General features: G+C 38.8%; 1 protein-coding gene across 2 annotated transcripts in view; it reads left to right on the top strand.

Annotated features, from left to right (window-relative positions):
* Positions 1-19218, top strand: part of LOC150076038 (uncharacterized) — a 221989-nt gene that overhangs the window by 162763 nt on the left and 40008 nt on the right. For both annotated transcript variants that reach the window (XM_090387070.1, XM_090387071.1), the window contains exon 2: positions 13177-13320. In XM_090387070.1, coding sequence (XP_090243196.1) covers positions 13177-13320 — 144 coding nt within the window. The remainder of the gene's footprint in view (positions 1-13176; positions 13321-19218) is intronic.

Genomic DNA, 19218 nt, shown 5'->3' with positions numbered 1-19218 from the left:
GCGGAAGAACCATTGGCCACCTTTGGTTCGGGGGAGAACCAAAGGTGGCCAATTCTCCAATGCATCACAGTTTAAAAAAATGTGCAAAATAAGAAATGTTTGCGGATCTTTCTAGAACAGGACATGATCTAGCCATGGAAGATGTCTTTGGGTGTGCTAGGTGCAGAGAATGTGAAGAAATTAGAAATTAGGCAAATGTGAAGAAATTATTTGAAGAAAATTATTTCTGCTCTTTTAAAAAGTTTGTGTTGTGACATTTTGACACATATTACAGTAAATTGTAAAGAATGCAGTATGTATAGTACACTGGGTGTACAGAAATCATGGAATACCTACCTAGTATTGGGTAGGTCCACTTTTCGTCCGGATAAGAGCAGTCACACAGCGAGTCATTGAGTCCACTAGTTCATGAAAGCGTTTCACAGGTATTTCCATCTGTGCTTGTGGCACCACTGTCCATAATTCTGTTGCATTCCTGAGTGGAGGATCCAAAGTGCAAACGAATTTTTCCATAGCATCCCATGTACCCACAGGGTACATGTCCTGTGAATGGGGAGGCCATTCAGTGGTGGTAAAATCTATGAATGCTCTTTGAACCATGTTCTAGTCACCACGGCTCTGTGGGGAGGCACATTATCCTGCTGGAAGAGTCCATTACCCTGTGGGTGCATGATGACCATGAAGAGATGCAGATGATCTGCAAGGATGGACACGTAACCTGAACTGTTCAGAGTTGCTTCGAGAAATACCAGAGGGTCCAACATGTGCCGGTTTAACATTCCCCAGACCATTACTGACCGTCCACCTGCCTGAACAGTTCCATGTTGACATGACGGGTTCATAGTTTTGTGTGGTTTCCACTGGGAGTCGTCAGACCAGGAGACACTTCTCCAATCATTCAAGGTCCAGTGCCAACGTTCTTTTGCCCAGTTGAGGTGTAGAGTCCTGTGTCATGGTGTTAGCAATTAGACTCTGATGGGTCGGCGGTTCCCATAACCCATTGCGGCTTATGATTGCCTGATGGTCTCGGTGGAGACATTTCTGCTACCACCCTCATTGAATTTGGTGGTGATTTGTGCCACTGTCGTTCTCCAGTTGGCTGAATCAATGCGAGACAGAAGTCCACAGCCACATTCATCCACCACCTTTCTCTGCCCACAACGCTGTCCACAATGAGATGTTATTCCGGAAATGGCATTTTCCTGATACACTCTTGATACTGTTGAATGGGGATAATGCAGTTTCTGTACCACCTCCACGGTAGAGTGACCAATGCATCGGGCACCCACTATTATCCCTCTTTCAAATTCAGTTAACTCACGATGTTTATCCATACTGACATCGAATTACTGTCTACATGAATGCAGTGTACCTATATACCTGCCAAGTGGTGGGTTTGTCCACTAGCGAGAGGGAGTGACAGTGTTGCATTGCCTAGGAACCAGGTACCCCATGAATTTTGTCCTTTCAGTGTATATGCTCATGGAGAAGGCCATGAAACCAAAACCTAAGAGGCATATGTGATGAGGTGACATTTCTCTTATTGGTGTGTGTCTTCGTGGAAGCTTTATGATTCTACTTTTGTTATATGGAACAGCCTTCCTTCACATGTATTTCCCATAAATTACAATCTACAAAATTCTGGTCAACCCTCAGCCTTCAACCCATCCACAGTGCTAAGTACTATAGGTTCTAATAACTTTCATGTTTCTAGTTTTCATTAAAAAAAAAAGAAGAAAGGTAACTGCTCCATTCCTTGTTGTCTGTTTAGTAGTGTAATGCAAATGGTTTCTTTATAAATATTGCCACGATATAGAAGCATGTTTACTATAAGAAATTGATAATCTTGAAAGTTTACTTTTTTTGAGGACTCTAAAGTAAACTGGACAACATAACTCACAGTGAACTTCATGAATTGTTTTTATGTGAGGAAGAAAATGAACAAATTCTTGGGTTTTAAAAGGTGAGCAACATTGTATATTTGTGTAAAAATCATATGTAATAAATCCTAAATAGCTTATTATTATTTCAGGTTTTTCTAATTGTAAACTTGGCCTTTAATTCATGTTTTGTGATTTTATACTCGTATAAGCCAACCTTAAAATTTTAGATAACTTTTTTGTCAACTGAGGGTGATACAAAGGGTACTAGGAAAGTTTTGCGATATGATGCAACAATGAATCACAGGAAGCTGCTTGTTGCTGCATGTTGAGACATGTTCATATGTGCATAGTAGCCGCCACGCCAAGTCGATGGGCTCAGTTATTCATTAGTAGTGAGAGTGTAAAGTGCTTGTGATGGCATCGTGGTCACGAAATGAGATAAGGACAGTTTTGCGGTATAATTTTGTGCGTGGTTTAACCATAGACCAGTGCTTAGAAGAAATGACTCTTGCACTAGATGATGATTGTCCACATCGTACAACGATATTCAGGTGGTATAGAGGATTCCAAAGGGGAAATTTCACTCTGGAGGATTCTGAGAGGCCGGGAAGGCCACGAACGTCAGTTACGGAGGAAAACGTTACTGCTGTGAGGAAAATGCTTGACGAAAACAGGCGAGTGACCTACCAACAGATAGAGGATACTTTGGGCCTAAATGCACCAGCAATTCGTTCGATTCTGCAAGATCATTTGCACGTGAAGAAACTTTGTTCTCTCTGGGTGCCACATCAACTGACTGAAGAGCAGATGACACAACGTGTGACTTGGTGCCGGGAGATGTTAAAAAAGTTTGATAAGGGACAATCTCGGTATGTGAACAACATCGTGACAGGTGACGAGACTTGGCTGTACTATTACGATCTGCCGACCAAGGCTCAAAACAAAGTTTGGGTCTTTGATGATGACAACACACCCGTAATTGTCAGAAAATCCCGATCTGTAAAGAAGAAAATGATAGCTGTATTTTTCAAATCGAGTGGAATTGTGGAACGTGTCGTTTTGGACAAGCAGAAGACAGTTACAGCTAAGTGGTATACTGAACAATGCCTGCCTAAAGTCATTGGATCTATGAAGAACCTGCGGCCAAAGTCAAGACTGGACACCTGGTACCTCCATCACGATATGCTCCAGCTCACCGCGCCAAAGCCTGCACCGAATATTTGACCACGACAGGACTGAAACTTCTCGAGCACCCTCCCTACAGTCCAGACCTTGCTCCCTGTGATTTTGCACTGTTCCCGCATGTGAAAATGAAGCTAAAAGGGAGGCGGTTTTCCAGTGATGAGGACCTTCTACGGGCTTGGGACAACGAGTGTGCTTTACTCCCTAGTGAAACTTGGCAGAACTGGTTTAAAGATTGGTTTCGGAGGATGGAGAGGTGTATTGAATGTAGAGGAAATTACTTTGAAAAAATTAAATAAACAAAGCTGTATTGCAAAACTTTCCTAGTACCCTTTGTACAACCCTTAAAAGTACTGCATTTGGCAAAATTGCAGTTGAGACGACTAAGACGACCATACAAAATAGGGAGTTAAGAGACTAACAATAAAGTACAACTTGGCACTTTGCTATTTGGATGGGTGGATTAGAGACTAAAGAATTAGCAGTTTAGATTCAGCAGTCTAATTTTTACTTTTGCTTAAGTTCTTTAATATTTTGTAAATTTAATTTTGATAAAAGTTATTTCCTGTGATATTTTGTAAATTTAATTTTTATAATATCATAAACTCAATTTTGATAAAAAGTACTCTTTGTGATATTTTGTAAATTTAACGATGGTTGTTACAAGAGGCACACAAGTGACTCAGACTGAAAGCCATAGTGTGTGAATCACAATTTTATTGCCTGCATAACCTGTGGCATATATTCAATGGTCTGTCTTATTTGCTAATCATAGTTCAACTGGCAGTTCTTTTCTTTGTTGCAAATATAAGGAGTGTACTAATCTCAAATTAAAGCTTCATGCATTACTAAAAGAATTTCAGTCATTGAAGGAACTGGTGTTTGCCCTGTAGACGTAATTGGGAGCTCATCAAGGACGCAAGATTCTACTATTAACCTGTGAGGTTGTTTGTTTGTTTGTTTGTTATTTGGTTTTTAGGAGCATTAGCAACTAAGGCCATATTGCTCCGGGGATATGCGGTGGTCATTCCCTGACCTTTCTGCATCCTCCGTATTTGGTGGTCACGGGCTCGAACCCCAGTCTAATCAAGAAGCGTGTGCTTCGCACTGCCACTCCTGCCCACCTGGCTAAGGAGGCGCCTACCTGTGAGGTGATGCATCCTTGATTCAGGCATCAGAACAGAATAATCAACTGCATGCCGCTCTGATTCAATAGGATTTAGTCTTAATTAGGAAATTCCATTGTCGGGGATGTTGATAACATTTTTTATAATAAAGATAGGTGGACTAGAACTGGGGTGTATCTGCTGGGAGCAACAATTAATGATTATTATTCATATGAGAACTGATTATCTTAAGCACACATAAACTGACGACCTGTTGGAAAGATATAGGACCATGCTGAAAAAATGTTTCAAGTTAGGTCAGAATATGTATGTGTTTGCAATTCTACTCAGGAACAATAGGAGGGACTGTATGCTGTGAAAGCCTGTTGGATTTACTCAAGACCTTAGGTATTCTGCAAGGCTTTTTGGAGGAAATTTTTATCAACATTGTAGGTAGAAGGAATCTCTTTTGTAGAGACAGGATTAATTTGAGCAAAGGTGGTGCAAGGGTTTTTTCAATGAGATTATCATTGAGGATATCTTAAGGGTTCAGGGAAATGTCTAGTTAGGGAGGGACAGGAGTAATATTTCATACTACCCTTGACCCTCCTAACTAGACAGGGGTAATATTGATAATGCTAATGCTAATGTCTTTGGCTTCAACCTCCATCTGAAGTAGCTCTGCAATCTTTACAATCTTATCTGTAACCGCTTTATATGATTCGTCTTTTTCAAACCCTTCGAAGCCTTTTAAGTGTCATGGGCATATTTTCTTCCATGCGCCATTTAAACAACTTTTAGTAATTTCTACCCAGGGCTTATTAATGTTTAAGATGGTGTGGTAAACATTGTAAGATTTCCAAAAGTCTCTTAACGTAAAATTTTTCTCACTGTCTACTGCAGACAATGCCTGAGCAAATGTGCGTAAATAGTGTGCTTATAAATTCAAAATAACACCCTGATCCATAGGTTGGATGAGCGAAGTCATGTTTGGTGGTAGAAATATGACTCTCACGTTCAAATTGAAATCATCTAAATTTGTAGGATGTCCAGGAGCATTATCTAAAAGAAGCAAAATCTTGAAAGGAAAAGGAACGTCATTGTCTTTATTCTTGCACTGCTTCTATTGGAATGAGCAGCAGCCTGGAAAATAAGATGCAAGAAATTGCAGAGACTGCTGGGAATCGTGGGGGTACAAGTAAACACATGGGTTGTGTTAGGGTGGCTAAGAGGAAGAGCAGGTACATGTATACTTGCGTGTACACCAATGCTAGGAGTTTAGTAAATAAATTTGATGAATTTGAAGTATTGCTCAAAACATCAAAGGCAGATATTGTTGGGATTTCAGAGACTTGGTGTCACACAGATATAAGGAATGCAGAACTGGAATTTGGGGAGTACAATGTCTACAGAAAGGATAGACAGGATAGGAAGGGAGGAGGGGTTATGATATTAGTTAAGAAACGCATAAAATCCAAGGAAGTGAAGCCAGTCGACATCGCTGGACAGTTCAGTGTCGAGTCAGTTTGGTGTGACATAAGCATTGGGAGATCAAAATTGAGAGTAGGAGTGTGCTATAGGCCTAATGACTCTGATGAGTATAATAAGAAACTGTACAGAGAAATAGAGTGGGCCAGTAAATCAGAGAGTCTTATAATGGGGGATTTTAATTTCCCAGATATTGACTGGAATTTGGGGGCTGGTCACTCACACAGTAGCAAGGCTTTTGTGGATTTATTGGATGATTGTTTTCTACATCAGCATGTTCGGGAGGCAACTAGAGGGAGTAATACTCTTGATTTGATTATCAGTAGTGATTCTTCATGCATTAAGAATCTGCAGATAAATGAACCTCTAGGTGGCAGTGATCACAGTGTTCTGAAGTGGGAGTTACTCAAAGAGGTAACTACCATTATGGGTAAAGGGAAGGGGTGTTGCTTTCGTAAAGGTGACTACGATGGACTGAGACAGTATTTAAATTCTATACAGTGGGATCAACTGATGATGTTACCAACAGCAAATTCAAAATGGGAAGCATTCAAGGAAATTATCTTGCAAGCTGCTAGCTTTACATACCAACTAAGAAATATTGTTCAAGGTTTAGGCCTAAATGGATGTCAGATGAACTAATGAGGCATACGGCAGAGAAGAAAAATGCATGGGATACATACAAATTAACACGTGACACAGAAGCCTATGATAGATACAAGTTGATCTGTAACCAAGTTACAAAGGAGGTTAGGCAGGCGAAGGCAGATTACGAGAGATCCTTGGCAAGGGATGCGAAGAAAAACAGCAAAGAGGTCTTTACTTATGTAAACTCTAGAAGGAAGGGGATGAATCAGATTGGTCCACTTGATATCGATGGGTCAACTGTTGATGACCCTGCTCAGGTAGCTAACAAACTAAATGAATATTTTGCATCGACATTCACACATGAGGAGTTATTCAGCGAGGGGAATGCCAGAGGTGTATTCAACTCTAGCAATAAGCTAGAGAATCTTGTAATAACTGAGAGTAAAGTGGAGGAGAAATTGTTGAAGATAAACACAAGAAAGGCACCTGGGGTGGATAGGATCTATCCAGTTATATTAATGGAGGCAGCAAAGGAAGTAAGCAAACTCTTAGCCATAATTATGAGAGCTTCCTTGGACTCAGGGGAGGTACCCATGGACTGGAGATGTGCAAATGTGACACCAATTCACAAGGGAGGATCAAAGGCTGACACAAGTAATTATAGACCTGTGTGTTTAACTTCTGTTCTCGGAAAATTAATGGAGGCACTGGTTAAAGAAGCACTGCAGGATCATCTAGACAAGACTTCAGTTATAGCTCGGACGCAGCATGGTTTTGTTAAGGGGAAGTCTTGCCTGACCAATTTGATTGGATACTATGATGCAGTCACATAAGAACTGGATGCAGGGAATAACAGTGATATTATATACTTGGATCTTAGAAAGGCTTTTGATACCGTTGCGCATGGAAGACTGCTGCACAAATTGGAGCGGTGTGGCATTGGAGGCAAATTGCTGCTATGGATTAAGGGGTGGTTGAGGGGGAGAAGACAGAGAGTGGTAATCAATGGACACTGCTCATCGTGGACTAATGTTATTAGTGAAGTCCCTCAGAGTTCAGTATTGGGTCCTTTATTGTTCTCTGTATTTATAAATGATATTGATGATGGTATATCGGGCTTAATGTCCAAGTTTGCAGACGATACAAAGGTTGGCAGGGTTGTCAAGGACTCTACTGACACTATGCTGCTGCAACAGGATCTGGAAAGGTTGAGCAGATGGGCTGAGAGGTGGCAAATGAAGTTTAACATTGACAAATGTAAAGTACTACATATGGGAAACAGCAACCCAAGAGCAACGTATCAACTCTGTGGTACTACACTGACAGTGGTAGAGAATGAAAGGGACCTGGGGGTGGTTGTGCAGGCAGATATGAAGTTCTCTGAGCAGTGCAGATGGGCTGCAAGAGTAGCTCATGGTGTATTGTCAATGATATATAGGAATTTTTCTAGCAGGGATAAGGAGGTTGTATAAGGCAATAGTCAGGCCACACCTAGAGTACTGTATACAGGCCTGGAGGCCTCATTTCAAGAAGGATGTAGAGCTGCTGGAACGAGTACAGAGAAGGGCAACAAGATTAGTGAATGGAACAAAGGGGTGCTCTTACGAAGAAAGGCTTAAGTTTTGCGAATTACAGTGTCTGGAGACTAGGCACCAGCAAGGTGATCTGATAGAGGTGTACAAAGTCTTGAATGGTTTGAGCATGCTCAATGCTGATGGGATTTTTCCTGTTGCTCAGAATAATCACCTGAGAGGGCATAAATTCAAATCGAGGAAAGACAGATGTAGGATAGATGTGCGGAAATTTGCCTTTAGCCAGCGGGTGGTTGGTAGGTGGAACAGACTTCCATCCCTTATCGTGGAAGTTGATAGCCTAAATAAGTTTAAGGCTCAGCTGGACAGGTATTTCAAACAAACAGAGGGGTGAAGTGGAAGTGGTTATTTTTTATTTATTTATTTTACTTTATTTTTTTTTTTGGCTGATGCTGCATAAGCTTGCTTTCTTGCATCAAATGCCTCTACTAATGCTAATGCTAATGTGTGTTTAGCATTAGCATTATTTCAGGCATATGAAGCAAGAAAGCAAGCTTATACAGCATCAGCCCAAAAAAAAAAAAAAAAAAAACCTTTCAATTTCACCCATCCGGTCACTCCAAATGATTGTCTAGCTCAGCCTTAAATTCATTTAAGCTATCAACTTCTATAACAGCAATCAACTACCTGTTGGCTAAAGGCAAACTTCCAGACATCTATTCTGCAACTGTCTTCCCTCAATTTTGAATCTATGCTCCCTTAGGTTCTTAGTCTGAGCAAGCGGAAGTATCCCGTCAGTATTGAGCCTGCTCATACCATTCAAGGCCTTATACACCTCAATAAGATCACCTCGCAGGTGCCTAGTCTCCAGATGCTGCAACTTGCAGAACTTAAGACTTTCTTCGTAAGTGCACCCCTTTGTTCCTCTCACAAATCTTGTTGCCCTTCTCTGTACTCATTCTAGCAACTCTACATCCTTCCTAATATGTGGCCTGACAACTGGCCCACACAAAGGGACAATCACCTCCCTGTCCCCACTAGCAAAATCCCTACACATCATTGACAAAACTCCATAACCTGCTCCAGCAGCCTATCCGCACTGCTCAGAGAAACCCACATCTGACTGCAATTACCCCCAAGTCTTTTTCATTCTCCACCTCCCTGAGTGTAGTACCCACAGTTGGTACCTTTCTCTTGGATTATTACTACTCATATGCAGCACCTTGAATTTGTCAATGTTCAACTTCAGTCGCCACTTCTCAGTCCATCTGCCCAACTTTTCCAGATCCTGCTGCAGCAGAACACTGTCTTTACTGTCATTAACAACTCTGCCAACCTTTGTATGATCCAAAAGTCTGGACACCAAGGATACACCTTCATCGATATCATCAACAAATACACAAAACAACAATGGGCCCAGCACTGAACCCTGGGGGACTCAACCAATAACATTAGTCCACGCAGAGCAATGTCCATTTATTACCACTCTCTGCCGTCTCTCACTCAACCATCCCTCCAGCAACTTGCTCCCAATACCAGACCACTCCGATTTGTTCAGCAGTCCTCCATGTGCAACAGTATCAAACACTTTCCCAAAATCCAAGGATATAACATCAAAATTATTTCCTGCATCCAGCCCCTTTGTGATGACATTGCAGTATCCCCTCAAATTGGTCAGGCAAGACTTCTCCTTAACAAACCCATGCTGCATCTGACTGTTGCCCCAGTCCTGTCCAGGTGATCCTGCATCACCTCTTCAACCAGTGACTCCATTATTTTCCTCTGAACAGAAGCTAAACTAACAGGTCTATAACTATTTGTTTCACCCTTCGAACCCCCTTTGTGAATTAGGGATACATTTGCACATCTCCAGTCCATGGGGGCTTCCCCTGACTCCAAGGATGCTCTCATAATTATGGCTAAGGGTCTGCTTACTTTCCTTGCTGCCTCCTTCAATATAACTGGATAGATTCCATCTGCCCCAGGGGCCTTTTTTATGTTTAACTTCAACAATTTCTCCTCCGCTTTGCTTTCAGTTATTACAAAATCACTTAGCTGCCTGTTAAGAGTTTGATAAACTTCTGGTATTCCCCTCCTTGAATAACTCCTCATGTGTGAATGTAGTTGCAAAACACTCAATCAGTTTATCAGCCACCTGAGCAGGATCATCAATAGTCAAACCATCTATGTTAAGCGGACCGATCTGATTCAATCCCTTCCTTCCAGAGTTTACACAAGTAAAGAACTTTTTTTTTTTGCTGTTTTTCTTTGTATCCTTTGCCAAAGATTTCTCATAATCTGCCTCTGCCTGCCCAACCCGTTCTGCAACCTTACTACAGAACAGTTCGTATTTGCCATAAGCTTGTGTTGCTTGATAATTTATATTCATCCCATGCATTTTTTTTCTCTGCCACAAGCCTCATTAATTCATCCGACATCTATTTAGGTCTGAACCTTGAACAGTATTTCTTAGTTGGCATGAAAAACCTAGTAGCATCCAAGATTAAGTCCCCATAGGCTCCCATTTAGAATTCACTGTTGGTAACATCATCGGTTGATCCCACTGTGACCAGCCCACAAGTTCCAGTCAATATCTGGAAAGTTAAAATCCCCCATTACAAGACATTCTGATTTACTGGCCCACTCTATTTCTCTGCACAACTGTTCGTTGTACTCATCAGAGTCATTAGGCCTATTACACACTCCTACTCTCATTTTCCCTTTCCCAGTGTTTATGTCATACCAAACAGACTCATGATTGCACTGTCCATTCATGTCAACTGAATGCACTTCCTTAGATTTTATATGTCTCTTGACTAACAGCATAACCCCTCCTCCCTTGCTACCCTGTCTATCCTTTGTGTATGCATTGTAGTCTCCAAATTCCAATTATGCACTGCTTATATCTGTGACACCACGTCTCTGATATCCCAACAATATCTGCTTTTGATGTCTTGATCAGCACTTCAAATTTATTTACTATACTTCTAGCATTGATGTACATGCACCTGTTCTCACTCTTAGTTACACCAACACAGCCCATGTATTTACTTGTTCCATGATGACTCCCAGCAGCTCTTGAAATCCCCAGCAACTTGCTCTCTAGGCTGCTGCTTCATTACAATAGAAGCAGTGCGAGAATCATTTTTGCTTCTGCCTGCACTGTTAATCTTTTAGTCTATGAATCCCCCCCCCCCAAACTAGCAGTTTTCCAATCCACCTAACACTGCCTCGATAGCATTAGCAAATATTCTTGCACCCTTTCTATTTAAGTGTATCCCATTCCTGTAAAAGCAGTTTCTCCCTTTAGCAAGCACAGACCACGCTGAAAAAAATTTTATCGCGTGAGTCTTGCACAATCTCTCCAGGACCAAATTGATTGACAAGGCTCTCATCATATAACTCCCTCCTATCATGTCTGGGCAGAATTACAGACACTTTCAAATTCAACCCTAGCTTGTGACTTTTTTTTTTTTTTTTTTTTTTTTCAGCTTTGGCCTGTAAATCTCCAGATCTCTTACTCTTAATGTCATTAGTGCCAATGTGTACAACAATATCACCTTTTGTGCCCTTAAAAGATGATATCTGCTCTACAACGTCATGAACTTTTGCTCCTGGTCCTCTTCCACCTGTCCTTTTTGTATAATATATTCCTCATCTCCTTTGACAATAGAGTCACCAACAATAACTAGTTCCTGTGGAACCAGCACATTCTGCCTTCAAGATTGCCGCTGTGTTGCCTGCACAGGAGTGAGCTCTGCCGTTTAGTTGGGAAGCTGAGCTTGATGGGCCCCTCATATTAATTTCTTTTTTTGGGCATCTACCCCACACCTCAAACTTTCATAGACACCCATCAGAATGCTGAGTTGGCACCTAATTTCTTCACAGTCTCTGCACCTAGCGCACACACACACACACACACACACACACACACACACACACACACACACACACACACACACACACACACACACACACACACACACACACACACAAAGACATCCTCCTTGGCTAGATCATGTCCTGTTCTAGAAACGTATGCAAACATTTGACACTTCACACATTTTTTAGACTGCATTGGAGATTCGCTCCCTTCAGTTCTCACCCAACAGCACCTCTAGTTCTTTATGCCCATTGTTTTGCTGCTCTTGTCTGTGTCATGATTCCTTTTAAGTATAATTTAATTAACAATGAAATTTAATAAGATTAATAAATTTTACTGATTAATTGATAATACTATACTAATCTAACAGAATTCTAATACAGTGCTATGTATTTTGCTATTTAGTTTTACGTTAAACCTTACACTACGAAGTTAGGGATTTACGTAACTCTATTCCAATGGCTGCAAGTTACGATTGTAAAATCTACAGACACTAAGTATTAACTTTCAAAATCACTATCTGAATTCAAAATAAACCACAGAACTTGACTAGAACTATAAAGCTACTTATAGAAAATAATTTAGTATAACAATTAAGCCAATAAAATGATTAAATATAAATAAAAACTTAGCATTAGCTGGAGCTGCAAAAAATATTGACCAACTCTGTAATAACTTTGTACCCAAGAATGAATCAATGGGTCAAAGTAATGCTTGCAAACATCTCAAGAGTTCTTGTTTGTTGCTGCAGTAGCCAACAGTAATCAAAACGATTCCAAGCTTTATCCCATTGTGGTGACCTCTCATTTAAAAAAAAAAAAAAAGAAGTTAAATTGATGCAATCAAGTCAGCCAAGAAAGCTGTCTAGAGATGTGTTGTTTCATCAGGACAGTATACCTGTTTGCACATCTGTTATTGCCATGGTTTCATTTTATCAGGCTAGCCATGGACAGTTACTCCACTCACAATACTTGCTAGATCTCACCCCATCTGATTTCTACCTATTTTTGGAACTAGAAACCAACATGTCTAGAAGGAAATTTTGGTTGAATGATGAAGTGATAGCAGCCACACAGTCTCTTTTTTCAGTACCTTAAAGAAGACAACTACAAAACTGAGATCGTGAATCTGGAGCATTGCTGTAAAAAGTGCATTTAATCACAAGCATTGAAAAATAGTGTGGTCAACATCAGATAGTGACTCCTGTACTAGGCTAGAAACTTGTCAAACAACCCATGTATATCCTGCTTTTAACTGGCACTGCCATGCACTTGTTATGTGACCTGGTGCATGGCAGTACTCTATTAACCATTACTTTTCAGAGGTGAAATGGCTCACTGCATGTTGGAGAATAGTGTATATGCCATCTAGCTTAGTTATTGGTTTAATTTCTGATATTGATACTGGAATACACAAGAAATCAATAAAATACTTTTAAATGCAGTGTATGTTAATTAAAATATAAACATTATTAAAGATCTGAAAAAACCTTATTTTTGTTTTTAATTTAATAGGATGATTCTAATTCAAATTCACAAGGAGATGGTAAATCAGATGATCCACAGGACAGGAGCTCTGAACTTGGACAAAGTGGTGATGAGCCAGTGAATAAAAAACCACGATTGGCAAAGGACAATACAATGCATGAGACAACTAAGGTAAATATGTTTCTTAGAGATATACACCTAAAGAGTAAATTAATTTAGGAAGGAGCATTTTGCCTTTTTTAAATAAAAAAAAAAAATTTGTACTCTAAAACAACTTTCTCACAATATGCTTCAAGAAAAGTTTTTTTTTTTTTTTTTTCTTTCCTGTTAAAAATTCCTTTATATTTCCATTTAAAATGGAAATTTAAAGGAATCAACTTCAAATATATTCCTGGTAATAATTTTCAATGACTTATAGCAAATATTGAAGCAGGATATATTGACTATTATGGAAAAGGAAAAATATCCTAAATTTTATGATTATTGATATATGGTTTTTATGTGCTACTTTTTAATCATATAAAATATTACAAAGAAATACACATTAAAATAAAAAGGCTTACTTGAAACTCTTCTGATGTAGATAAAGATCTCAGCAGGTTCCTCTAAGAAACCACATGGTCTGCACACCTTGAATAATATATTGCCATCTCACAGGGGGTGTGTTTTCTTCATGCTTAATACGTTTGCTGCCAGTTGTACTTGTGAGGATCTTTTCTATGTGCCTTTAGTGAGGATCCTTTCTGTGTGCCTTGCATTTGAACAAGATTCAGAATCTACATCACTTGAATAAATTCTATTTCAGTATCAGATGACATATTATAATGAGAAGATGATTCAATGTCATCAGCTTCAACATACTATCCATCCCTGTTCCTTTTCAGTCCTGGTGTCTCAGGCTATGGATCGATTTTAATAACTCTTTAAAGTAAAATTTTATAGGAAAATGCTTTTTACACTAAATTTTATTAGTAGACACACACTAAGGATGATGTTTTGTTTTTCACAAACTAAAGAATTAAAATTCAGCAAGCATAATCTTCAAAAATTTTTACCTTTTCTTGTGGAAAATACTAAACTAGATAAAATAACTTCAGCATAATCAAAGAACATATGAAACTATGAACCAAGTATACAGTTCTAGATAGTGCAGTTGACGCTAAGCAAAATCCCAGCCGTAACCAGTCATACTACAAATAGCCCATGATTCTGTCATTGTGTTGATATTGATCAGTTGTTCATTTCATGTGCCTTTCCTTTTACAGCACTCATTTATTGACTGCAATTGAATGGACACATATTTGCATTAAGGCACAATACTTGTGGTTCATTTTGACAAAAGTTCCAGCAGCAAACGTGCTAAGTACTTACCTTAAAACAATACAGTGGCATCTTTGCAATAGTTTGCAGCCTAGTTTAGTCAGAATACTGTTGTGAAGTTTAAATGAAGATTAAACACAAAACTGTTCAGCTTAGTAGGATTTGCAGCACACTCCAAGTTAGCATTAGCTTATTAGCTTATTAGCAAATCATATGAAACATGCATGAGTTGTGTATGGAATTCATAAGCCTGAATTGACTCTGCAACTTTTGAATAGCTTGTGTAATTTGAAAAGGCTGCCAAAACCTACGACTGTTATACAGGTAGTCCTGTTTACAACGATTTGTTTTGCAACGATTCACAATAATGACATGTTTGAAACCAGAAGGCCAAAAATATCAAAAAATTATAAAAAAATTCAAAAATGTGCAACTATAAATACCAGATATGATGTAAAGAAACAGCACAGTCAATTAGAGATGAGAGCTATCCCCATCTACCATCTAAGCTAATCAGGGATGAGGTGGCCGGAGATAAGAGGAGAGGAACACTCAGTTTTCTTGTTGGTACTATTGTTGGGCCACTATTCTACAGTGTCAGTTTGTGAGGTATAATTAAAAATTGTTGATTAAATTAATAAAATAAGAGCCACCACATCTAGTAAGAGAAGTGCAGTAAAGCCAACTGAATGTGAAAATGTTAAAAAGTCACATAGATCTATCACATTGGAAAAAAAAGATGGAGGTAATTTGTAGAATGGAAGATGGTCAGACACGTTCTAATGTGTGTGTAGAAGTATGAAATTGCCTCCTTTGACTGTGAGTACCACAATGAAAAATGCAGATAAAATAAAAGAGTCAATGCAACATGCTATGACAGTAAGTGCGATGCAAGTGAGTCATTGTGGGTGGATGACTTAAATAAAAAAAGCATTCTGTTGACTCAAGCTGTTGTTACTGATAAGGCAAAGTCAATTTTTGAAGATCTTAAGAAAAAAGAGGGTGGTAATGAGACATTTTTAGGTAGCAAGGGATGGTTCATACGATTTAAATCTCGAAGTAAGTGCTGCTTTGTGAAATTAAGTGGTGAGGCGATAAAGTGCAGAAGCTGAGGCAGCTGCAGCATTTCCTGCAGAGTTTAACCCCAGTATGAGTATGGGCTTGGCAGGTTCCTGAGCTGGATATCATCATTCTTCTTTTTCTTGCCTGATCTCATTTTTAATATTGATGAGACTGGACTCTATTGGAAGAAATTGCCATCAAACCTTCATTGCCCATGAACCATGAAGAACAGTCTACACCATGTTTCAAAGCTGCAAATGACAGGCTAATGCTTCTGCTGGGTGTGTCTCTGGCACTTTAAGATTAAAACCATATATTGGTATACCATTCACAGACACCAAATGCTCTCAAGGGCCTAAATAAAGCCACATTGCTGATCTACTGAAAATGGAACAGGAGGGCTTGGGTGACACAAAACATCTTGGATTGGTACACAAACTATTTTTGCCCTACTGCTGGGCTCTGTTTTTGTCAAGAGAATGAGTTACCAGTCAAGGCTTTTCTTCCCCAGCCATCCTGCAACCCTTGCCAAAGTCAGAACATCTCTGGATGTCAATGTTGCTTACATGCCACCAAACACCACTTCACTTTTGCAACCAATTGACAAGAGGGTATTTGCAACCTTTAAAGCCTGTTACCTATGCCAAACCTTCATTGAAATGGTGAGAGTTTTGGACAAGTCAGACAAAACTGTCAAGGATTATTGGTGCTCACTTGCCATTTTTAAGGGCATTAATAACATCAACACAGCTTGGGAGGAAGTGGCAGTGAACTGTTTGAATGGAGTGTGGCACAAACTTCTCCCACAATTTATGCACGACTGCACAGGATTAGTGGAGAACATTGCTAGTGGAGAACATTGTTGAAGATGCTAGTAGGCTGACACAAGAGGCTGGATTGGACGAGTTGGATGGACAACAGCTTTCTAATGCTGACTTGGAAGAATTGGCTAAAGAACTAAGCCAACAGAAGGAGGAAGAGAAAGAAAACAATAAAGAGACTCCTCTAAAATCTATGAATACAAGTGATCCATAGCGCATCCTTTCAACCATGGAGACCTCACTGATGAGCTCTGTGAGATTTACCACGACTAGGAGTGAAGTGCAGAAGTGAAAATGAGCATAATTGTATTGCATAATTAAACAGGTAGTAAACTCGATCTTGTTGCATTTGCGATAATACCGTTAGTTACAATTCTATGCATTTTTATGTTATTATGGTGAAATGTATTTCCTCTTCACTGAAATCTTCAGTCATATAAAAAACAGAAGTTAATTTTCAGAACCTGCTCTTCATTCCCATATCTAAACTTCGTAAACTTTTTACTCCATAAAAAGTTGCGCATGTCATGTTAGTTCCAATTTGTGCATGCCATGTGCTTTGTTATTGATTGACGCTTATCTGTTTTAAATTTTACTGCCCAAAAAAAAAAAAAAAAAAAAGAAAAAAAGTTAAGTTGAGGATAACTGTTGATACAATGAAGAAATCCAAGAAGAAGAAGAAGAAATTGCCCAGTCCGTTACTGATAATTTCGCCGAGGAGGAGGAAAATGAGGATGAACCTGAACAAATTCCAGTTACAAAACGGCAAAATCGCGATGCTATAGCCCTCCTGAGGAGAGCATTGGAAGAAACTGGTGCAAAGTGATTGTGAATATAGACTGTTATATGATATTGAAAAATCTATAAGTAGACTTTGTAGTGATAATTTAAAGCAGTCTAAAACAAGTGACTACTGTATTTTAAATTATAATTATATTACAAAGTGTTACTAATTAATATATGTATATTAATTAAGCTATGTACAGTATAAATACTAAGTATAAATTTATTTTTATTTTACTAACCTGCAGATAATATTAATCCGATTTTCTCTTATCATTTAATTGGTAATAAACTTTTGGTTATAAAGTGCAATTTTATGCTTTATATCTTTATTTTTATAGCTCATGGATAATATTAGTCAATTTTCACTTATTAGAATTGCCATTTATTAGAATCAAAATTTAATTTGCAAACGTGATCACTATAACCACCGCCATGGTTAGGCCACATCTAGAGTATTGTGTACACACGTCTGGAGGCCTCACTTTTAGGAAGGATGTAGATTGCTGGATTGACAGAGAAGGGCAACCAGATTGGCGAAGAGAACAGAAGGATGCTCTGCAAATTGCAGCATCTGGAGACTAGGCACCTGTGGGATGATCTGATTGGGTGTTTAAAGCCTTGAACGGATTGAGTAAGCTGAATGTGAATGGCATTCTTCCTCTTGCTACACATGAGAGGACATAACTTTAAGAGGAAGGATGGTTGCAGGATAGATGTGTGGAAGTTTGCCTTCAGCCAGCAAGTGGTCGATTGTTGGAATGGGCTTCCATCAGTCGTTATGGAGTGAATGGTTTGAATAAATTCAAGGAAGAACTAGTCAAATTCTTGGAGAATTAGTGTGTGTGTGTGTGTGTGTGTGTGTGTGTGTGTGTGTGTGTGTGTGTGTGTGTGTGTGTGTGTGTGTGTGTGTGTGTGTGTGTGTGTGTGTGTGTGTGTGTGTGTGTGTGTGTGTGTGTGTGTGTGTGTGTGTGTGTTTTGGCTGATGCTATATAAGTTTTGTATCATTTGCTACTACTGCATCTATCCTTTAACAGTCCTCCCTCAGTTTGAATTTATTCCCCCTTGTGTTGTGTGATCTGAGCAAGAGGAAGAGCAAATTATTTGCAACCTATGCAAAAAAAAAGGTGATGTTCCTCTTGTAGCACTGGCACTAATTTAGTGAACTGCCTAACTTGCAAATTACAGCTGATCATAGAGCATTAACATGAACTGGTGGCCAGTTCGACTTATGTACATGGCTGAGAGTTAAGAGAAAATGTGCAGGGTTCAAGTACAGCTGGATAAATGTACTTTTGGGTAAAATTTCCTAACCTTGGTTATGTTGCATGGGATTATTTTTTATTTATTATTTATTTTTTTTTTTGTGTTTGTAAATTAAGTTGCCATTTATGGAAGAAATTAAACACAGAAGCTTTCCTCTCATTTTTAATATTCCTTTGCCAAGCCAAATTAAAGATGAAAGAAAAATTTTTTTACCAATTAACATGTTAAAATTTACCAATTCAAATTGATAAATTTTAACATCTTAATCGTAGTTCACATAATCAGTCTTTCTTCTTACAGTTATTCTTTTACTGATATCACCATGTGGATTGCCCATCATTAGACCTTTCAAGAATCTCAATATCTTTCTTTTGATATTAGTATTAGTTTGTTTGTTTGTTTATTTGGTTTTTAGGAGCATTAGCAACTAAGGCCATATTGCTCCGGGGATATGCAGTGGTCTTTCCCTGACCTTTCTGCATCCTCTGTATTTGGTGGTCATGGGCTTGAACCCCAGTCTAATCAAGAAGCGTGTGTTACGCACTGCTGCTCATGCCCACCTGGCTACGGAGGCGGCCTTAGTATTAGTAATGGCCACATGGTGCAAGGAGGCCTATGGCTTATGCTGCACCAGCAAAAAAAAAATAATAATAAATAAATAAATAAATAATTAAAAAATAATAATAATAAATAAAATAAAATAAAATAAATAAATAATAATAATAATAATAATAAAATAAAATAAAATATAATGTTAAGAATAAAAACAAATCAATAATAATAATAAGAAATTTTAAAAATATGTATATAATAATTA

The sequence above is a fragment of the Mastigoproctus giganteus genome, chromosome 13 (assembly GCF_048544385.1).
Source record: "Mastigoproctus giganteus isolate SK-2022 chromosome 13, ASM4854438v1, whole genome shotgun sequence".
NCBI classification, from domain to species: domain Eukaryota; kingdom Metazoa; phylum Arthropoda; class Arachnida; order Uropygi; family Thelyphonidae; genus Mastigoproctus; species Mastigoproctus giganteus.
This window is presented reverse-complemented; position numbering and strand designations above follow the sequence as displayed.